Source organism: Helicoverpa zea, chromosome 7 (assembly GCF_022581195.2).
Source record: "Helicoverpa zea isolate HzStark_Cry1AcR chromosome 7, ilHelZeax1.1, whole genome shotgun sequence".
Taxonomy (NCBI): Eukaryota; Metazoa; Arthropoda; class Insecta; order Lepidoptera; family Noctuidae; genus Helicoverpa; species Helicoverpa zea.
In genome coordinates, this window is record NC_061458.1 from 12,736,818 (window position 1) to 12,762,228 (window position 25,411).

Below are 25,411 nucleotides of genomic sequence, written 5' to 3' on the forward strand. Positions count from 1 at the left end.
CACATAGGAAGTGGTGAAGGGCGGGCGTTTTGAGGAGTCTTTTGTATTTTTTTTTTGACTTTCGAAAAGTGCTGTTTTGCAGCCAAGTTTGAGCAGGAAAATTATTTTTAATTTTGAAGACAAAATAATATTTTAATGACCCCTATTCTTGTTTCAGGTCTGATGTCAACGGACTTCCAGGGCGGCATCTTCCTGTACGTGGTGTTCGCGGGCTGGGCGGCCATCTCTGTGTCCATCCTCGTGCTCATGGAGGGACTGTCCGCCTTCCTGCACACGCTCAGATTGCACTGGTATGTATAGCTCGCACCACACTTTTTGAGGTCCCGGAAGATTGCGCTTGTCGCTGCGCAGAAATTAATTCTAGAAGTCAGTGGGTGGCAGGGGTGAGGTAGGGACACAATATGTGTGAGGAATTTAGTCGAGTTTCACGACAGTTTTACACCTACTCATAGCTACACTAATATTATAAAGCTAAAATGTTAGTAAATTAACTTAAACTCACTAATCTCAGGAACTACCGGTACTAGTACCAGGTAATACCTGTTAGTAATAATGGTAATAGAGGTACTGGTATTTGAAAAAACATTTCTTGTGCTTTTTTTGCTGACTAAATAATTTTTAGCTTGATATAAAGGGACTCCGAGGACTCTAATAACATTTTCATTTCAACCTGAAATTCTTACTAAAATAACTAGACTAATCATTTTCTATTCCCCAGGGTGGAGTTCCAGAGCAAGTTCTACGGCGGTGAGGGTTACCTCTTCCAACCGTTCTCCTTCGAAGTGATCCTCGACTCGGCCGGACAGACCGAGGAGTAAACACTAGTATACAACACACTTCAATATATACTACTTCATCACGCCTGTACGTAACCAGCTACTATGGAAATTAAATAAAATGTCGAAGTTGTGTAGCTAAATATATTCAAAAAATAATATTGAAATTATCAAATGCATAAATAAAAGAAAAAAATATGTAATTTAATGTTAAAGTATGTATTTAAAGACTAGTTGGTGACGAAACAGTATATTTGTTATGTGAAATAGTAATATGTACCCGTAGCCTGTTTGTAGTAAAATTTAATGTTTTGTCGAGTCTAGGCAGCTTTTCTGACCTACATGGTCGTTATATAAATTGGTAATACTATAAAGTTATGGTTATAATGTTCTCAATGTTATTATAAGTGTAGTGAGTATACTAAAAAGTGTATAACCAGTGCTTTGCTCACTTTCATAACTACTCATAGATTACTATCATAAAAGTTATTTACTACAACACCGAGGGTACAGATTACAAATAAATCATTTTCTTTTGTATTTTCCTAGTTTAAATATGTTTTTTTTATTTAATCCAATTTTTGTAAGTTATAAAGTGTGAACGGCCACTTCGTGTAACCCAGTATATGATTCAAAAATGTACTTAAAATAATTGTATGTTTTCCGTATTTGTGAACTCAATCGATAATCTGCAGTGTTGATAGATTTCAATTTAAGTTTATATTTTTTAATAAATTACTTATCATTAAAAACTTTTTTTATTCAAAGTTTAAGTATAATAATTTATTTGTGATTAAGGATATGTAGCTGCAGTTTCAGATATCCGTTTTGTGTAAGTGTAGATCCGTTTGTGTATAATGTTTGTGTCAGACGCTCTCTGTAATGTAACCGTCATTCCAGTCTATTGAATGTTATTAACTTAGCACTTCGCCGAGTGTCCTAGCATATAGTTTTACGGTGATGATTAAAGGTTTTAGTAGCATTATATCATTGGTTTTATTTTGCAACTTAACTAACATTTAAAGTAAAATATTTTATTTCTTGAATGGTAGATAATGCTGGTGTCGATATTCAATCGTACTCGGCGCCAATGGTGATGCTGATGTCTCCGGGTAAAACGTTGGTCTTGTGATACCAGCGATTCGTGTCCACCACCACTGTAATGAAACGTAATTTTTATAAATCTATAATAAAGACTAACTTAAGGGCTCCGAAACTACTGAACTGATTTGCAAAATTCTTACGCTGCTGGAAAGATAGAATCTCCCCGAGTAATATAGGCTATGTTTTGTCTGGAACGCGGATGAAACCGCGGCAATCGTTCGTATAGTACCTAATTGTTGATGCATAAAGTTAACCCTCAGTGGATGATATTTATTTACTCTTTTTTTTTTGGAATATAGGGAAAATAATCTCATTGAAATCTTACGTATCTCCCCCGGCGCTACAGTGAAGGATATCCAGCGACACGTGTAGAGGCACTCGGGCGGCGGCGCCAGCTCCCACTGCTTGCGTCCGCGCACCTGCGCCTGCCACGACATGTGACGCACTGAGTCCACCTGTGTATACAGAATTTAATTATTAAAGAAATTATTGCCTAAGGTTGAGAGTGTCGGTGTCGACACATGTCCATACTTCCGCTATGGACTGGAAATGTAATTTCTGCGAATGTGTGAACGTAATTGAACGTAAATATAATTCTATGTGAGCGTGGTCCTCATTCAAAAAATCGGAACTTGTGACCATTAACATACTAATCTTGTTAACAACATCCATCCTCCGAGCCTTTTCCCAACTATGTTGGGGTCGGCTTCCAGTCTAACCGGATCCAGCTGAGTACCAGTGCTTTACAAGAAGCGACTGCCTATCTGACCTCCTCAACCCAGTTACCCGGGCAACCCGATACCCCTTGGTTAGACTGGTGTCAGACTTACTGGCTTCTGACTACCCGTAACGACTGCCAAGGATGTTCAATGACAGCCGGGACCTACAGTTTAACGTGCCATCCGAAACACAGTCATTGGTGTCTAAGATATACTTAGAAAGTACATACAAACTTAGAAAAGTTGCATTGGTACTTGCCTGACCTGGAATCGAACCCGCGCCCTCATACTCGAGAGGTTGGTTCTTTGCCCACTAGGCCACCACGACTACTAGGCCACCACGACTCTTTTAATCTTGTTAACAACGAGTATTTGAAATAAGAAAATGATACATTTTCAATATGCGTAAAAAAAGTTGTTCTATGTTTTATCTATACACTCACGTGCATGTGAGCGCCTTGCCCCGGTCCGCCCATAAAGATCCAATCAACCATATCGCTCTCCGCGGTTTTAGGCAGAAAATACGGCCTATTATAGTAACTCCTGAGCCTTCTCGTCTCGTCATCATAACATGTGCTCCAGCCCACGTACCAGGGCTGGCCCGACAGGTTGGCTCGCGCCTCGTCCATAGTGAAGACTTCTTGAAGAGAATTTAATCCTGACTTGTATGCGAAGTAGAAGCAATCGTTGATTTGCTTCCCCATTTTGCCTCGGCTGTAGAAGGTGGCGAAGAAATTGAAGTCGAATTCCTGTGGAAAGTAGACATTATTGTTGGTAGTTTAATTAAGGTCCTTTTACTTCTTTCGTTAGGCTTTAAATAAAGATATAGGCATATAAGGCCCAGACTGCACCAAAACATAGCAGAGCGAAGCCGTTTTTTAAACAACCAATACCTTTTCGTTATGGCTTGTGTTTAAACACCACCCAAAAAAGTACCTATTTTACTACCAAAAAAATTCTAAACGGTTACCAAAATGGATAAATGGTCACCAAATAACGTTTCCAAAAATATTATTAGGTAAAACCATTTTTTCGTATTATTGACTACTAAAAAAATATATGGACGCCTTTAAAATACACTTTAGACCAAATATTATATATTGTCACTACTTAGATGTTACCAATTATGTAATACCATGACTCCTAATTTGGTCATTTTTGTTAGACTAAAAAAGCTAACGATCGCTAGAATATTTCCCAAATACCAATTAATATACTGGGGTTCCCAAACGTACGTCGCTTATTTATTGTTATATGAATTTGTGTGTAACTCAGTAGTAAAATGTAAGCACGAAACATGCAGCAAGCATGGCTTCTGTCACGGCTCCGGCACTGCGGGGCTCCGGCGGTCCCATGCGAGCTTATCGTCGCAGATGGTTTTCACGCTCACCACCGCAGCTTCGGCTTGCTGGCCGGCCCTGCCGGCCAGCCTCAGCCGCGGCGGCGAGCCTTAAAAACTACCTGCGCCTCAGCTCGCAGGCCGCCTCGCCCCTCTGCGCCTACGCGGATTTGAATTGCACTCTAGGGGTAGGGCAGACAAGACTACGTGGAGTCGGTTTTGCAGCGATTCGTTTTCATCACTAACTTTGATTTTGGTAGTAATATTGATCTTTTAGTTGGATAGAATTTGGTGACCATTAATCCATTTTGGGAACCAAAAATAATATTTGTGCGAGATTTGCGATTTTTCTGATGTTATTTTATTTTTTTTGGATCATAATATTATATACTTTAGTGCCCTTTTAATAAAGTCAATTTATTTTTTTTGGAGTTGTTTATTTTATTTGGTGCCTCAGCTTAGAGTCTTAAAAATATTTTTGGTGATCGCCTAAATTATACCCTTTCGTTATTCAAACATCTCGTTCCCGCGCACTCAATAGGTAGGTAGTATTCATAAGCGGAGTCATTCTGCTCCTGCTCCACCTGCGTTAGCGTTAACGTTAATGTCAATGGCCAACTACACGTTACTTATTGCATTAAAAATGCGTGTTGGCTACACTTACGCAAAGAGTTAATCCCTCATGAAGTAACGCGTTAACACACATTAAAGAGGTTAAACTCAGATACACAAAATAATTCTAAAAACTAAAGCTTTCTCATTTGACCATTCCATTACCGTGCTCGTAAAATGCAGTTACCGCTTAAACAAAGTCTCTACACTCGTCCTTGCATGCGTGCAATGAGATGGCATTAATGTAGCCAACATCACTTAGCGCTCTAAGCTACGCACTAAAACCCTTTGATGCGTCCAAAAAACCGACACCCGAGTTATCGCTTAACGTTTAATGCTATTTATATTGCCATTAGTATAAATTGCCATTAAAACGTTGGCCACATCTGCGTAATGCCAAAATTTAACGCGTTAAGACGCAGGTGGAGCAGTAGCATATTGGTAAACATGTTTAAAAAAATCTACCCTCCGCAATCCTTTCGTGGAGCATGGACCTAATAATTTATTTAGGAAATGAAGACTTCCTTAATTCTAAATTACCTTTAACGCCTTCCATCCATCAGTAGCATCAGTAACAATGACCGGAGTCGTGCTGTAAGCGTACTTGTCTTCAAACTCCTCGGCGGTTGTGTTTGCCAGTCGCACTACGTCATCAACGCCCACGCACATGGAACAATCTTCTGGTGGACGAAATACTGACTTGGAGAATGAAGGCAGTTCCAAGATGCAGCTCTGAATTTAAAATGGGGAATATTGGGTGCAAAAGACTAGTTGTTATATAGGTTCGTAGCAAACAAAGACAAGGAAAACGGGTGATAACGGTAGACCCTGGCTGGCAGACTCAAGGCTTGCCAGCATTTTCTTTTCACATAAATAGGTAAGTAATTTTTCGTACTGATTGATTCACAAATCTGTTATGTAATAATTAGACTTACCCGACTACCAAGAAGTTCGGTGTAAGCCCATCGTCCACTAATCATTAGCACAAAAATCAAACCCGCAGTCAAAAAAGTACATCGCGCAGAACTCCCGCCAAACCCTTTCTTTTCATTACTTCTCGGGATATCAAGACGCGAAATATACGAATTACTTAATTTCAAACTATCAATTTTGTTGAGAATCTTCAATACTTTTAATTCAGCGGTTTTGTATGTTTTCGCGCAAGTTTTGGAGCGAATAGGTTGGTTCATTGTGACTTGTTGCGCGATTCGGGGCTGACTGAAAGGGGTTTGTCTTCATGCCATGCTTTATATAGGGGAGGATATTAGGTATTTACAGCCTGTGTGATAGGTAATGCGATTTATGAAGAGTTCTTTGAACAGTTAGCTATGTGGTATGGAGTACTTAATATATCAATTTATTTACCTTACTTACCGTGCAATACCTTTAATTAAATTCTTACTATTGAGTCATAAATAAAAAATAAAAAAAAAACTACAGCTAATTTATAAATAAATATAAATAAATAAAATAATTAATAACGATTAATACATAATATAGAATATTTATAATATAAATTAATAATATATAAATAAACGAATATAAATTTAATAAATAATAAATAAGTAAAATGTAAATAAATCTACACAGAAATAATACCTACTCAAATATCTAAATATAATAAGATTTTCTACATTTAATTCAATATTATTATGTTTAAAAAGCGCTCTTCGTCCTCTCCTCTAAAAACTAACTTTGCTGTGCCCGACAGGGTCCATAATTGTTTCTTTTAATTTTACCCACCAGCCTGTACACATTATGGAATGCAATAAAGTCATTGAGTATTGAGTATATTGAGTATTGAGTTGAATTTGGGATAAGCATGTCTAAATAAATATGACGGTGCTTTGAAAATATTGGATATTTTTTCAATGTAATCTTCCTTTTACGTAATTCCATACTCACTAACCCAAATAACCAACTGACCGTGAGTAACTGAGAATTACGCTACTGAGTTTTTGGTGGTATGGAGATTCTGAGGGTACTTTCTTAATAAGTTGTGATTGTCACTGCTAAAGTGTTCACAATAATAACAATCGAGTGAAACGTAATTTCGGGAATAAAGTAAAAGTTTTCGTAGTATCAACTCCATGGATGTCCCCCGTCTGGTCCGGGATAAGTAACGCGTTGTGGGTGCAATGGGTATGAAATTGGAATTCATTATCTGTCGCGTAGCAGCAACTGTGTCCTCGTTACACGCTCCACGCTTGCCGTCACACGATAGTCTCGCGATTTAACACCATTTTGATAGATATTCTTTTAGAAGCTAAACCATAGATAGGGTTTGGGGTATGGGGGATTTGAAAACCTAGCAGGTAAAGCTACAATACACAGCATGATTTTATTAATTTGTATTGGTAGATAGAGCTATTTGCTGAAACTAGTACCACGGCTGAAAAAGAAAGAGAGAGCTGAAAGAGAGAAAAAGCAGATTATAAAATATTATTATTTATATTTTATTTTTGTATTTTTTTTAAATATTTTAAAGGTTTCTTATTTTAAGAATAAAAACAGTTCCGTTTCCGCTCAGCTGTAGTATTGCCAAACAACGAAACTGAACGTCACGATGACAATCATTCATTTCAAATGTCAAAACAAACAAAACTGGAATTTTGAGTAGGGTTAGTATTTTATAACAATAAATATATTAATTTGTTCTGAAACATGGCTGCTATTCTGGGAGGCGGGCTAGGAGGACTCTCTACAGGTTACTATTTACTCAAAAACAATTTGAACAACAATAATAATTTAAAACTTATTCTATTGGAAGCGACCAACTACTGCGGCGGGTGGATCAAATCTATCCGCACGAAGGATTATGTATTCGAACAGGGACCGAGGACTATCAGACCCAAAGGGGTAATTGGACTGAACACGTTGAATATGATGGAAGACCTGGGTCTGAGCGAGCACATCGCGGCCATCAAGCCCGACCACCCGGCCGCTAAGAACAGAATGATTTACGTACGTAACAACTTGCATGTATTACCATCGAGCCTGATAAGTGTCTTCCAGAAGAACCAGCCATTCTCCAAGCCTCTCATCTATGCTCTGTTCAATGATATTAAGTCACCTTACAAAGAAATGCAAGACGATTCGATTTACAACTTCGTTGAGCGACGTTTCGGTAAAGAAATCGCAGACTACGCTATAGCTCCGATGATCTGCGGTATTTGTGCAGGTGACGCGAAGGAAATATCTGTCAAGTTTCTCATGAAAACATTGTTTGAATATGAACAAAACCATGGAGGAGTTGTGAAGGGATTGATGAAGTCTATGTTTCAATCTAAGTCCGATACCAACATGGACCTAAGTGAATTAGCTAAAAAGGCACAAGAAGAGAAATGGAATGTGTACACAATAAAAGGAGGGTTAGAAACCTTCCCTGATACTTTACAGAGCTATTTAACTGACAATAAAGTGGAAGTCAATCTGAATACCCAAGTTGAAGAAATACAGTTTATTGATTCGAGCTGTGCATTAATGAGAGATTCAAAAGGAAACAATCTGACAGCCAATCATATCTACTCTTCCATACCAGCTTATGCTCTTGCCAAGCTTGTGAGGAAGCAACACCCAGCATTAGCAGATAACTTGAATGACATTCCCTTTGTAACAGTAGGAATAGTTAACTTATATTTTGATATAAAAGAACCACTAATTGAACCTGCATTTGGGTTTCTAGTGCCACCTATTGAGAACTCTCCTATTTTGGGAGTAGTGTTTGACTCTTGCTGTATACCAGACCAGAATGGAACAGTGCTAACTGTCATGCTCGGAGGCAGATGGTTCAAGGAGAAGTTTGGTGACGATGCTTCAGAGCAGATGCTATTAGACATAGCTAAGAAGGAAATAGTCAAGATATTGAATATAAAGTTTGAGCCGACCGCACACCATGTGAATATTTTGAAACAATGTATACCTCAATATGTAATAGGGCATTATGAACGAGTTGATAAAATTCGAGAGTATATTGCTGTGCACAATTTGCCAATATCTCTAGTTGGCTGTAGTTATGATGGGGTTGGTATAAACGACGTCATTTATTCTGCTAAGAAACAAGTTGAAGACAGTCCTTGTGTAACAGTCACAAAAGATTATACTTAGTTCAATTTTGGCAGGGAAGTTGGCAATACATTGTTGTTAGAATTTGAATGGGTTTGGGAATGAGCAATGCATTTATTTTGTTTTATCATGTTTTTTTGTTAATAAATGGTTTTAACTGTTTTATTTTTATTTTCATACAAAATAATATGGGGATGAAGTCCCAACTACTCTCCACTCCACAGAAGACTGTTGCTTCTTCCAGTGCACAAAATATTGTTATATCAAAGTATGTACTATGATTAAGTATTTAATGCAAAATAAAACTATTTTCTTGTTCAAAATATTTTATTTCAGCTAAACATAATACAACCAAGTTAAACTTGCAGCAGCGTGTATAAAATGTGCAAACTTTTATAAGCTAATGGTTATATGCTTAAATTATTAAGTAGTGAGAACTTATGTACTTAAAAATAATAATTTAATTTATATATAAAAAATAAATAACTAACTAAAATCTCAAAACACATGGAATTTAATGAATAACTTCATCTAGCATATTTTAGGCACATATTGTGTTTCTAGCTGCTTGCTACATGGATTATGTTAAACATTCGATATTACCAGTAATAGGTATATTTATTAACAATTTCTAGCCTAGCCTGTTATCTATAAGTGCTGATTATCATATTGTCAAAACCTAGTTATTCTTAGAAGTCTTGTCTTCATAAACGTTAGTACATATTATATGACTTAATTTTATTAAAGTGACGTAAACATTGGAAGTCATAATTAGCTATTTCTTCCGCAAAAAGCATAGCTGGAAGGTTACGCATATATTTAGGTGTTAATAAAAGCAGGGCTAGGCGGAATAAAAAAATATTTAGGTAATAACAAATTCATAATATACCACACTGATAAAGTGGTAGTTTTGACTTTAAATATTAAGTTGGCTAGCATTTGGGGTCATCATTATCAATGCTTGATGAACTTAGTTTTTTAAGATCTCGAAAATTCTTTTAATTCGGCTTTTTGATTGTAATTATTTTGTATGTTTTCTGGTGACGTCGGTTGAGTTCAGAATAATATAGTATGGCCACTTGTAAAACAACCAGACTTTTTAAATGGCCTCCTAAATAATTCGGTATCTTATCTTATTACTTATTTCTGACTTGTAATTAAATATTACGAAGAACAAACTCATAGTCAACTCAGACAAAATGCAAAACATTGTTTTTAGATAATTAAGTTTTAATACTTTTTTACTCAGAAGCCAGTTACGCACGTAGGGTGCGTTCAACACTGACACGATTCACACTCGAATACTCGATACCGCGCACTGCGGCGGTAAGCGGTTGACATAAGTTGTTCATAAAGTTGAATATAATGCCACATATCGAATGCTTATTATACAAAACAAATACAGTCAGCGAACAGTTGTCGCTATGTATGTATAGCATAGAAGAGTTAGGTCCAAGTTCACTGGCAAAACATAATCAGTTTTCTTAAAACAACTGTTTCCTATAAGTTTCACGTTAAGTTCTTTTAATAAGAAAAGTAGACATTGACAGTGAACCTGGGCCTTATAAAGCCGGCTCATACCATACCTTTAATTGAAATACGCAATATTGCGTATTGACTGTGTTGACTTTTTGCGACAAATTATTTTTATTGCACAATATTTTTGCTTTTTGTTACATTGCACAAAATTATTGTAGGTCTGGGGGCCGCCTTAGACATATGACAAGATATTTAACCTTCCTAATTCGAGCTAACAGTGCCTAAATCCAGCAGCACAGTGGTATAGAGCGTATGGTCCCTGGGCGTGTGTTGCGCGGCGGCGGGCGGCACGGTGTTGCGGTAGGAGTAGCGCAGCGCCACGGTGGCGCGGGCCGGGGCTCCGCCCTCCGCGTCGGGGGAGGTGGTGACCTCGAGCCGGAGCGCCAGCTTGTTGGATTTGCGCCACATTATTATGCTGGAAGGGAAATTACATATTTGAATGAATATAATTATTTTTTATTAGTTTTAGTTGAATTATTAAATTGTACAGGAAATTGACTAATACACCAATAATTTCGCTTTAATTAATAAGAAGTGTTTATTCATACTAGATATTACTATTATAGAAGTAAAAGTAGCCTTCCTTTAATCTTGTATATTTGTAAAATATGTGTAGGTATAGTTCGGCCATTCAGAGAATGCGTTCCTGACACGTCGCGATTGAACTGACGACGTAACTTTGCAATGGCGTTGCAGTTACGATAAAAATATTTTTGCTGGTTGTTTACCGTTTTAACAATTGAGGAGCATTAAAACAACATTATTATATCAATAATCAATGAATGTAGTTACGTCGTCAGTTCAATCGCGACGTGTCAGGAACGCATTCTCTGAATGGCCGAACTATAATAATTACCAATCAAAAAGTCATGGTGGCCTAGTGGGTAAAGTACCAATCTCTCAAGTATGAGGGCGCGGGTTCGATCCCAGGTCAGGCAAGTACCAATGCAACTTTTCTAAGTCTGTATGTACTTTCTAAGTATATCTTAGACACCATTGGCTGTGTTTCGGATGGCACGTTAAACTGTAGGTCCCGGCTGTCATTGAACATCCTTGGCAGTCGTTACGGGTAGTCAGAAGCCAGTAAGTCTGACACCAGTCTAACCAAGGGGTATCGGGTTGCCCGGGTAACTGGGTTGAGGAGGTCAGATAGGCAGTCGCTTCTTGTAAAGCACTGGTACTCAGCTGAATCCGGTTAGACTGGAAGCCGACCCCAACATGATTGGGAAAAAGGCTCGGAGGATGATGAATAATTACCAATCATCGCCACATAAAATTATCTCGCGCTTTCTTGTCGTCATTATAAAAAATATATTTTAATTATTGTTATTAACACTACGTTCACACACTTATTATTATTTTTTAACTATTTTGATACTAAAATTTCTTTAATTTAGGAACATCTAATAATATCAAAGGCTTGCCAGCTGTGATCCCATTGAATTATAAAGACTTACTGAAACATTCTGTTCCCGAATTTCGTCCTCAAAAGTCCGTCACGCAATGTCATAATTATAATAATATTTAAAAGTTAATATTTTCAAAATGCGTTTTAATGTCATTTGCGTTATTGTCTACCTATAGTCTTTAGCTATTTATGATTGCATAGGGTTCATTGCACGTTGGTTTATGAAGCACACGCGTTATTTATTACTTTAGGGTGAGAAACTACATAGAAACTAGATTTGAAAATTCTATTTTCTTGCGATAAAATCGTTAGAGATTATTTCTGTTTTGCATATTTTTAAATAATACTATTTCTCCCAGATGGACAAATTCAAGTATTCAGATACAAAGTAGGCATAGTCGGTAAAGGTAGTCCACGCCAAAATTTTCAAATTGTGTAGCTCTTATGATGGTGACAGCACCAAATTTCATTCAAAATTCTACAGCCGTTTCACACATGCACACAACCTTGTAACTATATTATTTACTTTTATTATTTATTTATTAATAAAGGAGATTGAGCGTTTTGATCTACCTCTCTTCTAACATTAAGTGATATATCAATAGAAAGCTTGTGTTATGTAGAGTATTTTCTTGTATGGCGGCGATTGTCATTTGTTAGTATTTAGGGAGTTAGAACGTGTTTAGTGAAATAATAACAATGTCTAAAATCTGCTGTAGCTTCTAAAGTACTGACAGTTTGTTAGATGTATTTAGTACGAAATATTCTATTTAAAAGGCCTTTCCAGTGATATATAATTCATTACTAGAGAAGGAATCTAAGAACTTAAAACTGACTATCGATAATGTTATCTAAAATAAGCTCTAACTTCTAAAGTACTTGTAATTCGTTGAAGGTATGTTCATGCGAGCAGCCGAAAATCGATCTCAGTGGCGTGGACTTGGAGAGGCCTATGTCCAGCAGTGAACTGCGATAGGCTGATGATGATGATGATGACGTTCATGCGAAATGTTCTATTTAAAAAGGCCTTTCCAGTGATATATAATAATTTATTATAGATAGTTCAACTCAGATTTGCGCGCGGCCCTATGTGTGCGTCGGCTTGTAAATATACAACTTTCATTTGTATGACAGTGACGTCGTCCGAGGATGACGTGTTCTTATCGCTTTTGTTATGGGTACAGTCGTTTACGAAAATGTCTAGTTCTTCACGGAGAAAACGTTTAAGGAGTCAGGTAGCGTTTCAAAAAATGAAACAACATTCAAAGCTTTTTATTATTACATTTTACAGTTTTTCATTATTTTCTCATACGTTTTTTCAAATTGACATTGACAGTATCTAAGAAATAAATGAGGTGAAATATCTAAGATGAATTAAATACTCCTTACATATTTTCTAGCTCGCGGTACGCGGACAATAAATAAAAGTGTGGACTAAGAATGTAAAAAAACGTATAATCTAGTATAATAATGTAAACAAAATTTGTGCGGAATTTTAAAAAATTATATTGCTTCGCATAATGTTGACCAAAATAAGACGGAAATAACGAAACTCATAAATGAACGTTTAAGTCAAATTGATGAAGGGATGTGGTATAATACTTGTCGACATGTACAAAAGAAAAAAGAAGAATACTATAGACATTTTGACATGGAGTCAGAATTTATAATTCACCTTGGAGAGTAGCGAATCCGAAAATTCATCATTTGATTTTTCAAGTAGCGATTCAGAATCATTATAAATATATAAACATTAAATTACGTAATAACTGTTTTTCTTTAAACAGCCGTATACAACCCCTAAATAACTGTATTTGTACCCGACTGTACCTCTTGTCACGCACACAAAGTCACTGTATATGTACAAGGGTTACCCACACATAAGGCCGCGCGCAAGACTGAGTTGAACTTACTATACTAGAGAAGGAATCAAAGAACTTGGAACTAACTATCGATAATATTATCTAAAATAAGCTCTAACTTCTAAAGTACTAAGAATTGGTAAGTAGTATGCTGGTACAAAATGTAACGCTTGAAAAAACCTTTCAAATGATGTTATGACTCATTACTAGAGGTGGAGTAGACCAACATCCAAACAATTCGCCCATTGTCCTTTATTTTTGTTTACGTTTACTATATTCCAATAAGTAAACTCACTCGTTAGTATCATGTTGTGCATCATCGTCGTACTCGGCGGCGTCGTCTCTCTGCGCGAGCGTGAACGTCGCGTCGGGCGACGTGATGCGGCTCGTCGCCGTGTACTCTGGGACGCGGGTGATCGACTTGAATGATGATGTGTCCTGGTAATTGTAGAAAGGTTATTTACAACTATGGAAAGGTAATATAATAATCTCCTAAAATAACAGGTTTAACAAGCCTTTAGGTAAGTTAAAAAAGTTTATAAAAATCCTGTTATTTTAGGAGTACATAATTACAGACAAGTCATAGGGTCTAAATGAGAGTTGTCTTTTCCAATCAAATCTATTATCTCCCTTACAAACCTCCATAATTGAGTCAGCGTATTTATTTATCCACATATTATTTTTGCATAGCTTAATTTCAATGTTTGTTTTTCAGAAATTCATGAAAATACTCAAAAACTGAATAGGTACTCAAAATTTTATTAAAAAAAATAACCCACCTTCTCCAAATTAAGTGACTTCTCCAGCGACTTCTCAATGCTCTTGGGTTCCTCCCTCTCCTCCGGCGGGGGGATGTCTTCAGGCTGCAGCAGGGTCAGCTGCATCTCATGTCCAGTCGGGTTGGTCAGCTTGAGGAGTAGAGCCGACTTTTCACCAGGTTTCACTGGCTCGTGGGATATTATTTTCACTTCTGGGACGTGGTAGCTGAGAAAGAATGTTTTTTATTATAATTTTGGAACAAAATAAAGTATATGATGGTGAAAGAGATAGTTGTAGTTGTTTATTTTTACTAATTTCAATTTGGTAATTTTTGGATCTAGACATGGTATTTTGATTAATTTAAACCGGCCAAGTGCGAGTCGGACTCGTGCACGAAGGGTTCCGTAAATTACAGTTAAATCAACCTATCTCAAAAACTATAAGAGATACTTTGATCAAACCAAAAATCGTTGAAAGAGTTAATTAGCATGCATCACCTCTATTTTTTTTAGAATTTTATACCCCGTAGTTATAAAAATAGAGGGGGGGGGACATACTTTTTACGACTTTGAGAGCTGATATCTCAAAAACCGTTCACTTTAAGAAAAATGTTTTTTAGAAAACTTTATATCATTTTAAAAGACCTTTCCATTGATACCCCACACGGGTATGTACATCGAAAAAAAAAATTTCATCCCTCAGTTACATGTATGGGGGGCCCCACCCCCAATTCTTTTTTTTACTATTTAGTGTCATATTTTTGTAGCGGTTCATACAACACATATTCCCATCAAATTTCATCACTGTAGTACTTATAGTTTCCGAGTAAATCGGCTGTGACAGACGGACAGACGGACAGACGGACATGACGAAACTGTAAGGGTTCCGTTTTTGCCATTTTGGCTACGGAACCCTAAAAAGCCTGAGATACTGGCGTGATCATGCGGTTTTTTTTTAATTTAGGTATTGTAATCAAAATTATAATTTCTTTACTGCTGTCGCAAAACACAACCCCTATTAGGTCCCCATTTTATGTCTGTTGAGTCAATTTTTGTTGGAAACACTTGTATACTCACTAGGCCAGCAGCTCGATCTTGAACTTGATGGAGCCAGGGTTGTACTCGGGCTTGGTGAGGTTGTGGTCGCAGGCGCGGCAGCGTTGGCTGCGCTTCACGCTCAGCAGCTTGGCGAGCGGGTGCAGGCGGGACACGGAGACAGGCTGCCACTCGGGAGAAGCCAAGCGCTGGGCCATGCTCGTTACTGGGTAGAAAGGTTAACTTATTATGTAAGGCCTATCTTCCAGGGCCCAGCAGCCCAGGGCCAAGGCATGCCGGGGCTGCGGGAATGTTCGAAAGGACGGACGGACGGAACATGATGGATTTTTAGTCAGTAAAAGTCTGACACTGCCTCATCGCTGCTGACCCACTAGGGGATTTTTGATGTTTTTTTGGATTTTTGGTGGATTATTTGATGACTTTTGCCATTGTTTGAAAAAAAATTTCCAACGACAGCTAAGTTGTGCTTAGTTTTGTTGAGGTATTTTTACATCTGTGTCTACCGCAAAGCTTTCAAAACCATTTTACCAATACATGATACAGTGCAGTGCTTAACTTATTCCCTATACTATACAACTATGCAATAAATTGCTTTTTACCTACTCCACAAAAAGAAGGAGATTCTAAATGTTGGTGGTTTATTAAGACATAAAACAACAGAAATGTTAAAGATAAATTGGCAAACTGTATGTATTTACAGATTAAGAAGTAAGAAGTACCATCAATTACAAGCAACAACAAATAGTACTAACTCTGATTCAGATTGACCTCCTTGGTGTATATATCGTCCGGCAGCTCCTCGACCTCCTCGGTGGCGACGCTGGGCACGAAGCTGGCGATGGCTGAGGACGAGCTCTCGCTGGACGGCAGCCCCGCTATGTTGCGAGCCATCGCGCCTGTCAGACCTGTCTTGTCCTAACGTCACGAAATTGTATAGTAATAAGTATAGATTTAATAAAACTAAACTAGGTAATAAGATGATATGTACTGCAAACGTCTCCTACCTCTTTATGCTGGGCCCTACCGGGTCCATATTGTTTCTAATATATTGTTTAATTAAACTTTATAAGAATACCACCGGTATAACATATGGGACGCAAAGCAAATACAAAATTGAGTATTGAGTATTAAATTGTATTGTTAGTATGTACATAGAAATTGTCAACTTCCAACATTGAAAAGTAAAAGGTCCGATTTGAAATCTAGCTGCCGATCGTAACGCGGTGTCCTGCGTGAGCGACGAACGCGACGCGACGCGACGCAACACGACGCGACGTAATGCGACGCGATGCTATACGCGACAGATGTCCTACGTGATTTTGGTCATTACTTCTCAAATCATGGAGAAGTTGTGTTACAATTTTGCTTGAAAGTTCATATTTAAAGTACAGACAGCAACAATCTTCCAACTTGTTTGTACTAATAAACGATTTCTTTAATATTTATGTTTTTTTTGTTCCACAACAATCAACGCTTCTGAATAGTTCGCGGTGTCGCGTCTGGTCGCCCTCAAAACAAGTACGCGTTACGTCGCGTCTCGCCGCAGACTGTCACATAGGCCGCATGTAGGGAATTCCTTTGAGTTGATCGCGTTCGTCGCGTTCGCAGCGTCGCGTCGCGTCGCGTTCGTCGCTCACGCAGGACACCGCGTAAATGCTGCAACTGCATGAAATCGGCCGCAGCTGCACTACAGGTTTGAGTGTATTTATATGAAATTTTTGGATCGATGCGGAATCGGCAGTTGCAGTTGGCAGCTGGCATTTAAAGCGCACCTTAAAGATTACATTTTTTTTTAATACATTGAGAACAATGTTTATGAAGTCTGTAAGTAGATAGTAATTAAAAAAATTATATATAATTTATGTTTCGATTTTGTACATTACTCAAGCTTGTTTTTTAAAAGTTAACACAGATTTTTTAAAGGTTGGTATTCCATGGCATTCCGATTTCTAACACAACAATAGAGCTTTAAATTGCGTGCCTCAGAGTCTTGAATCTGCATTACAAAGGTTGTGAGACATTCAATGTTCACATTAAAATGCTATTGAACCACATGCAACTGCATTTTGATGGTATTGAATGTCTGGGGTATAAATATTATTAGATTGTAGGCAAGTTACCAAAAATTTTGTTGTTAATAAAAAGTCAGATAGGCAGTTGTTCCTTGTAAAATACTCTGGTGCATCTGGTTAGACTGGAAGCCAATCCCAGCATAGTTGGGAAAATTATAAGCTATAAATTGTCTAGTTTAAAAGATTTAATCAGACAAATAAGACATGAATATCGTATTTTATATTGAGTTTTTATAAATATATACTTACAGTGAGCGTGATGTATTTCCCCCTGATATTAAACTTCTTGCGCTCTCGCTCGATTTTCTCTTGTTTCTCCTGCAGAGCTATCGCCTTGTAGTAGTCGAGGAGTTGGTTGACGCGCGCCGCGTACGGGTTCGTGCGCTCCGGCCAACCTCCTGACGCTGGGTAATGGAGAATAGGCATGATGACAGTAATCAAAAATCATTAAAATAATATATTTATTAAATTAAACTTGAAGCTTGGAATATAAAACGCGCATTGTTTTCTTTATTAATAATGTGATTAATATGTATTTTTATAAAATAAAATTACGAAATAAGGCAATCCGCCATGATATCTTGAACACCAATCAGAGCTCGTGACGTCATTTCTCAAAACAACTCGCGCGAAAGCGCACGAACGTCACATTTCGTTATTGTGAACTTCCACTGCGATCTTTGTTTTTAATTAATTAATTGTTTATAACACGAGTTATGGAGCCCGGATTTATCAAGGCAAACAGCGCTAATTTGCCTAGAATTGATATCATTATGCTGGGAAAGTTTTTGGCATCAATTAAAGATTTTTGTTCAGCTGAATTTAGAAATGTTAAAACTTCCATGTAAGTATACTAGTTTAATTAAAAAACAATGAGAGATGAAACCTAACCTCGAAATAGTTATTTACATTATAAACTATGCTAGAATCTAGAGAACTATGTAATAACTTACATCAAAGTGATCTTCACAAAAATAAAGTTGTACCCTGGGCAATATTGCTTTTGAATCTCGCCTTGCAAGTTTAAGCCACTTGTTTCGTATTTTTTTATTGGGAGGAACGTACACAAATAACTCATCAGGAGTTGTTTTGGATGTGTTCTTACACTGGGGGACCCCACAACACCTATGCCCTTTCGAATTCATATTTAATAACACAAAAAACTTAATTATTTCACGAGCGTTGTTTACTTGCGTCTTGTAATTTCAGTCGTGACGTCACAAGTGACGACATGACACTGACAAGCGTTTAAGCGCCGGATTCAAAGTGGACAGAGAAAAATGCAATTATTTGATAAAAAAACTTAGCATTTTCTTAAAATTAATAATTTTTCATATAAAATAGACGTATACCTACATCATACAAAGGAATTTAAAAATTTGTCATCATGCCTATTATCATGTTTATATTTTATATAGACTCTAGTACCAATGCAACTTTTCTAAGTTTGTATGTACTTTCTAAGTATAACTTGGACACCAATGGCTGATAAAAAGGTGAAGGAAAAGATCTTGAGGGAACTTGGACTATATAGTCTGAAATCACCAACCCGCATTGGGCAAGCGTGGTGTTTAATGCTCAATCCTTCTGAGAGGAGGCCAGTGCCCAGCAGTGGGACAATAAAAAAAGGCTGTAACAGTCTCTCTAGACTTCGACTTTGACTATTGATAACACTATGGAGATGAACTATCATTAAAATTTGTGCTACGGCACTTTCTAAAAATGTGAATCCTTTTTCACTGAATAACAATTTAATGTCTCTAATTGAGAGCAGGATATTTTAATTGAGTCTTATAACATGTCATGGTTTGGGTGTGTAGCTTTTACATCACAATAAGATTTAGTTCCCTTTTTAACTGAATGGGGGAAGTAGTTCTCTTACTTAGAATACAAATGAAACTATGCCAGAAGCTAGTTTTCACATATTTACTTAGTATTTTAGCAGAGAATTGATAAAAATACACACAAAGATTAAAATGAGGCTTTAAAACAAACTCACCAACAGGCTGATCAGGGATCCCAACATCTCTAGAAGTCCACCGACAGTTGAAGCAAGACAAGTAATACATCTTCTTGGGTTGTTTGCTCTCCACCTTGGCATCACCAGCGGCTGCGGGATCCTGCAGCACCTGCCGAGGCTGTGCCATGGTGGCTCTGGTAGAGAGGGTGTGGAAACAGCTGGGGCAGTCAAAGCAGCTGCTGCAGCGGTTCTTCTTCAGCCGGGCTTCGGAGGACGGCATGTTCTCCAAGCAGTTTGCACAGTAGTGGGAGTCCACCTGCAAAGAGGATTTATAGATGTTTTTCTTGGTTTGTTGTTGGTGAAAGACTGGTTGAGGACATGAAGTATCTTTCTTTAGACAAAAAATGATGTTGAAGGAAGTAACTAAATATAAATAGCTATAAATGTAAATCATCATCATGTGTCTTGGCATAATTATTCGTGCAATATTGAAGGTTGGGATATTTTACAACAAGTGTTGAATTTACCCAGTTGTCTCATTCTAATAATCTTAATGGAAATAGCAGTAATTTAAAATATAATTCAGATATATTTTCTTTTTGTGAGACACATTTCTTATGGTTAATTCAAGATATTATGTTTGTCTGCCCAGTCACCTGCATGTATCGTGTGGTTATTATAGAAGTAAAATCAATTCTAATAATAATCCAATTGATTATAAAATAATAAGTATGAATAGGTACTGGATCTTTTTATTAATAGTTAATTACTAGCTAGCCTATTGTTACCTGTGTTTACTAAAGATACCTTAACCTTAGCAAGCTTTATAAACAGTTACTACAAAATAGGAAAAGCGGCTCAAGCAGGAGATCAGACTTTATTTGAATAAAAGTTGATGGCAACCATAAGCATAATCGTTTTCACTACATATACTTATTAACATAGTTGCGCAAATCATATTCATATACAAAATCCGTAATTTTAATCGTAATTTCACAGTAAAAACTCATCAAAAGTGGGTTACCTCATGACAAATGCAGAAACCGCAGCGTATTTTCAAACAATGGCGGCAGAAATAAAGACTTGTAATAGGTTTTAATTGTCCACATGAACAAATATACTTCACGTAATCTGGCTGAGTTAAATAAGCCATCTTTTAAGAATATTTTTGCTTACAAAAATCCGAAAATCTACGCTAAAATAACTATGATGATCTCAGTGACAAACATGACGTTTGACAAGTCAAACCAGTGGACAAATAAATGACAGTTGACGTCATTGGTTTCAGTTCAGAAACGACAAGAATTTATAATAACATCTAAACCATATGAATTATGAGGCGATTTTTTCTCCGGGTACGGAAAGTAGTTCCCTCGGGATGAGGGTAGAACCGCAGACAACAGCTAGCTATATTTACATTGAGTGTCTGATTTAAACGCAATAGCAGTTTTAACCTTATCGGACATTCTGCAACTAAAATAAGACCAATATCAGATCAGCTCCAAACCTTCACTGTTGCAAAGGTCTCGTTAATACAAACAATATAAGCTCAAACACGAGGTAGTTTACACATTCAGTTGCCAAGTTCCCTCGAACTTCTCTGGTCTCCATCATCAGGTCAGCTCCAAACCTTCACCATTGCATAGTGTTATCAGATATACGCCTTAGTGTCAAGTTTTTACCCTGCGTATGCCTACAATTTTCGAAAGTTGCCCTAGATTTCTCAGGGTTTCCATCATCAGATCCTGACCTGGTGATTATGGGACCACCTGGGAGGTAAACCCTATCAAAAAAAAAAAAAATTTGCAAATCGGTCCAGGCGTCTCCGAGTAATCGGTGAACATACATAAAAAATATAAAAAAAAAAGATCCCGACGAATTGAGAACCTCCTCCTTTTTGGGAAGTCGGTTAAAAAAAATAATGATGAACAATTCATAGGTACATGCAGCTAGGTTGCGTTGCTATGATAGTAAATACCTTTTTCAGGTAGCAGGAAGCGTTATTACCCTGTGATATGAAGCAAGAAGGTTTCAGGCTGAAATTATGTTTAAAAAAATTGATATACGAACCACGTGTAACCTAGATATGTCAAATGGTTTCCGAACAAAATGAATGCGTGGATTCTTCACACGCAAGGCCGCGGCGCGAATTTTAACGGAATGGATAGCCAGGGAGGGCGTCAGGACCAAGGCTAATTAGGCGCAGGCGCCAATGATTACCATTACGGAGTACTAATCAGAAAAAGTCGTGTCGGCCTAGTGGGTAAAGCGCCAACCTCTCACGTTAGAGCGTGTGGGTTCGCTTCCAGGGAATTTTGAGAAGTAGGTACCAAAAACTTTTCTTTTACTTCTTCAGTTTAGCGAGTTAAAACGAACAAAATCTTCAGTTTTTTTAGTTGTACAGATAACTGTTAATCAAAATTGTTAATTTATTGCGACAACCGCAGCCTAAGTTGGTGCTAGTTAAATAATAAATTAGTTTATGAATAAAATTTCTAGGTCGAACACGTTTTAAAAAACCGCACATGTAACCGCAAAATGCCTCAGAAGATTATTGCAATTTTTGCATGTCAAATAAGTTTATTAATTTACTTGCTAGCAAGACGTTGTGGTTGGCTACAACATACAAAAACAAAATTAGAATGTTCTTTTTGTAAAATAGGTACTTAATATTTTTTTTCTTTTAGTTGCCTAGTATTGTCACTATACCTTTAAGTGCGCCCCTGTACAAACTCTTTAGGTCTTTTAAGGTATGCCAGTAGGAACCCCGTCCAGCTAAGTGCTGCTTTCTAATGTCGTAATGTATTGCGAAACTGATCGATGGAACACTTATGTCATGTATTAATTACTATATAGTAACCGTTGTTTATGATTAAATGCCCTTTTTAACCGACTTCCCAAAAAGGAGGAGGGTCTCGATTCGAGCGTATTTTTTTTAACCGACTTCCCAAAAAGGAGGAGGTTCTCAATTCGTCGGGATCTTTTTTTTTTTTTTTTTATTTTTTTTTTTATGTATGTTCACCGATTACTCAGAGACGCCTCGACCGATTTGCAAAATTTTTTTTTTGTTTGATAGGGTTTACCTCCCAGGTGGTCCCATAGTCACCAGGATCTGATGATGGAAACCCTGAGAAATCGAGGGCAACTTTCGAAAATCGTAGGCATACGTAGGGTAAAAACTTGACACTAAGGCGCATGTCTGATAACACTATGCAATGGTGAAGGCTTGGTGCTGACCTGATGATGAAGACCAGAGAAGGTCGAGGGAACTTGAACAATGAATGTGTAAAAAACTACCTCGTGTTTGGGCTTATTTTGTTCGTATTGACCTGATGATGGAGACCAGCGAAGGTCGAGGGAACTCGACAATTGAATATGTAAACTACCTCGTGCTTGGGCTTATATTGTTCGTATTGATGAGAACTTTCCACTGCGTATATGACATGCGGATAGTGACAACTACGCTTGTCACTGAAAAGCTAAAAATAAAAAACTTTTTACAAAAAAATAAAACCGACTCCCAAAAACACTGAAAAGCAAAAAAAAACTATTCTTAGGTGCATCGGCCTAGAAGTCGGTGGCGTTATAAACTTAGTTACATCCATTAGACACCGACGTCTAGGCCGATGCACCTAAGAATAGTTTTTTTTGCTTTTCAGTGTTTTTGGGAGTCGGTTTTATTTTTTTGTAAAAAGTTTTTTATTGTATGTTTGTTACGCGATTACTTTGCCATTTAGTAATCGATTTTGATGATTCTATTTTTGTTTGATAGGGTATACTTCCGAGGTGGCCCTATTATGACCAGGTCAGGATCAGATGATGGGAACCCTGAGAAATCGAGGGCAACTTTCGAAAGTTGTAGGCATACATAGGACAAAAACTTGATACTCAGGTGCCTGATAGCACTATTCACCAGTGAAGGTTTGGAGCTGGTCTGATGATGAAGACCAGAGAAGGTCGAGGGCACTCGACAACTGAATATGTACCTAAACTACATCGTGCTTATACATATTATTCGTATTGATGATAACTTTCCAGTTATGCAGATAGTGACAACTATTTGTATCACTGAAAAGCTGAAAATAAAAAACTTAAAAATAAAAATAAAACCGACTTCCAAAAACACTAAAAAGCCAAAAAAAAAACTTATTATAAAAGTAAATTTAATAAAGATATACATAGATATGCGTGTTTTCCATCGAAAACTATGAAATATTGAGTACAAAAACCAGCGCGTGAGTCAGATTCTCACCGGGCTTATTTTGCGTACTCAAACATGTCAATGTTGTGTCGTCGCTCGATAGATGGCGTTGGCGCGATTAAAATCACGCTATGGTTTCGTTCCGAGGCGTTAGATATAAGATAATATTTCATGTTCTCATACACACGCGATTTATAGATATAGGTATTTTAAATACCCTGTTTTTGGAAATTGTACCCTATCTTTGGTACAGTTGTTATCTTGTTTATTTTAATCTCAGATCAAATCTTTGATCCGAGATTTTAAAGATAAAGATAGAAGATAATTTATTTTGTAAAAACATGGGTATATGTTTACAAACCAGAGTGAGGTGGTGAGGTTATTGTTTGCCTACTTCAGAATATTCATGTCTTCATTTAATTCATGTCTTTAATTTCAACCTACCTAAGCCAATGGACCTAAAAAGGTTCATCAGTTCGTGTTGCTATTAAATATTTTTAGAAGTCTGTTTTTTAACCCACTTCCCAAAAAGGAGGAGGTTCTCAATTCGTCGGGATCTTTTTTTAAATACATATTTTATTTGTATTTTTTATGTATGTTCACCGATTAGGTACTCGAGATTCTCTCGCTGTCGCTCAGGATTCTAATTATTGAAACACTCGCTACGCTCGTGTTTGAATTTTAGAATCCTCCGCTTGCTCGGTCATCAAAATTGAGCACGCGGTTAAAAAGCAACTTTGCACTCTTATATAACAAATAACTATTGTTGTAGGTAAGACTGAGGGTGTTTCTTCTCGTAATAAGTTTGTCTATCTTTATGTGGGTAAGTAACAGTAACCAGGCAGCCACTTATTGGTGTTATTAATTTTCTTTATTAGATTATCTACATGGATATTTGTACGAAGGTAACTGAAAAAGTCCTCGGCTAAGTAGGAACTGCCTATGGAACCTCTTTGCGCCAACAAATGATTATGCAGTCATTGAGTGATGATGTATTAAAAGGGCCGACTATCATAACTTTTACATTCCCTTCATTGGGTTTCTGTTACGAGTGCATTGACAAACGAGTTGAGAACGCGATTGGCATGTTTTCATCAATGGGCAGGGTGGGCACCTATAGCACTCCAATATCAATCCTATGCTCATAGTGAATGGGATGATCACTTTTTATTTATAAGCCTCCAGGTTGATTCAACGGGTATCTCCAATGAAACCTTCATTTGAGGTCAGCTCGATTTCCACAGGTATTTTACGTTTTTAAATAAGGTTTGATTTCTTTGTGCTGTTACCTTTACCCACCCAAAACAAAAATGTGAAAGACTGCCAAGTTCGATAATATGGGAATGCTTCGCCTATAAAAGAAGTGAGATCTGAATAAGTACCAAGTTCCATACACATACCTCAGTTAAAAATAGTTACTTTTTAATGATGTTACTTGGCAAGTTTTCATACACCTTGTTATAAACCTACTAAACGCAATGAATCAAGTATTTAATTTTCTATTAAAACTTGCCAAGTAATCATCATTAAAAAGTAACTATATAAGATAGTATCTTTTAGATTTTTTAATATGCACTATGTTTTTTACAAAGAAATGAACTAGATTAACTATGACTAGATTTACCAACTGACTGACATGACATGTTATCTTATATTATGTTCGTGGATCAAAGTTACACATTCGTTATTTTCGAAAGTGATTCACACTTGGCCGTTTTCAGATTTTTACTTTACTTTGACTAAATACAAACCTTTGTACCATTCGAAGATATATTATATAAATATAGATAAATTTAGTTCGTTTTAGTTCCTTAGGGGTATAAATTTACACCGGGTATAAAACACCTTCATTATTTTGAAACCGACTCACACTTGGCCATTTTCAGATTTTTCCCTTTACCTTGACATAAAGACCTACCTCCATGCCAAATTTCAAGTCA

General features: G+C 37.1%; 4 protein-coding genes across 7 annotated transcripts in view; 2 read left to right on the plus strand and 2 right to left on the minus strand.

Annotated features, from left to right (window-relative positions):
- LOC124632081 (V-type proton ATPase 116 kDa subunit a 1) overlaps positions 1–1,761 on the plus strand; it is a 38,026-nt gene extending 36,265 nt beyond the window's left edge. For all 4 annotated transcript variants that reach the window (XM_047166745.1, XM_047166742.1, XM_047166743.1 and 1 more), the window contains 2 exons: positions 158–290; positions 719–1,761. In XM_047166745.1, coding sequence (XP_047022701.1) covers positions 158–290; positions 719–818 — 233 coding nt within the window. In that variant the 3' untranslated portion in view covers positions 819–1,761. The remainder of the gene's footprint in view (positions 1–157; positions 291–718) is intronic.
- LOC124632082 lies at positions 1,530–5,882 on the minus strand. The gene is made up of 5 exons (XM_047166746.1): positions 5,486–5,882; positions 5,091–5,282; positions 3,043–3,348; positions 2,206–2,335; positions 1,530–1,933 (listed from the first exon to the last, which is right to left on the minus strand). Exons 1-5 carry the CDS (start codon positions 5,738–5,740, stop codon positions 1,848–1,850), a joined length of 969 nt encoding a protein of 322 aa, XP_047022702.1. The 5' UTR covers positions 5,741–5,882; the 3' UTR covers positions 1,530–1,847.
- A 1,228-nt stretch (positions 5,883–7,110) lies between these two features.
- LOC124631777 (protoporphyrinogen oxidase) lies at positions 7,111–8,780 on the plus strand. The gene has a single exon (XM_047166376.1). The coding sequence runs from the start codon at positions 7,215–7,217 to the stop codon at positions 8,655–8,657; it is 1,443 nt and encodes a 480-aa protein (XP_047022332.1). The 5' UTR covers positions 7,111–7,214; the 3' UTR covers positions 8,658–8,780.
- Positions 8,781–8,928: 148 nt separating this feature from the next.
- On the minus strand, positions 8,929–20,503 carry LOC124631776 (dynactin subunit 4). Its single transcript, XM_047166375.1, has 8 exons — positions 20,295–20,503; positions 19,310–19,586; positions 17,560–17,714; positions 15,991–16,153; positions 15,260–15,443; positions 14,204–14,408; positions 13,720–13,862; positions 8,929–10,569 (listed from the first exon to the last, which is right to left on the minus strand). Exons 1-8 carry the CDS (start codon positions 20,421–20,423, stop codon positions 10,356–10,358), a joined length of 1,470 nt encoding a protein of 489 aa, XP_047022331.1. The 5' UTR covers positions 20,424–20,503; the 3' UTR covers positions 8,929–10,355.
- Positions 20,504–25,411: the final 4,908 nt, after the last annotated feature.

Coding starts and splice junctions, on each gene's coding strand:
- LOC124632082 (XM_047166746.1), bottom strand. CDS start 5,740: ATGAACCAACCTATTCGCTCCAAAACTTGCGCGAAAACATACAAAACC. Junction 3,349..5,090: donor ATGGATGGAAGGCGTTAAAG/GTAATTTAGAAT, acceptor TACTTTCCACAG/GAATTCGACTTCAATTTCTT. Junction 1,934..2,205: donor TGTAGCGCCGGGGGAGATAC/GTAAGATTTCAA, acceptor GTTTCATTACAG/TGGTGGTGGACACGAATCGC.
- LOC124631777 (XM_047166376.1), top strand. CDS start 7,215: ATGGCTGCTATTCTGGGAGGCGGGCTAGGAGGACTCTCTACAGGTTAC.
- LOC124631776 (XM_047166375.1), bottom strand. CDS start 20,423: ATGGCTTATTTAACTCAGCCAGATTACGTGAAGTATATTTGTTCATGT. Junction 16,154..17,559: donor GGAAATACATCACGCTCACT/GTAAGTATATAT, acceptor TCGTGACGTTAG/GACAAGACAGGTCTGACAGG. Junction 13,863..14,203: donor AGTCACTTAATTTGGAGAAG/GTGGGTTATTTT, acceptor TACAATTACCAG/GACACATCATCATTCAAGTC.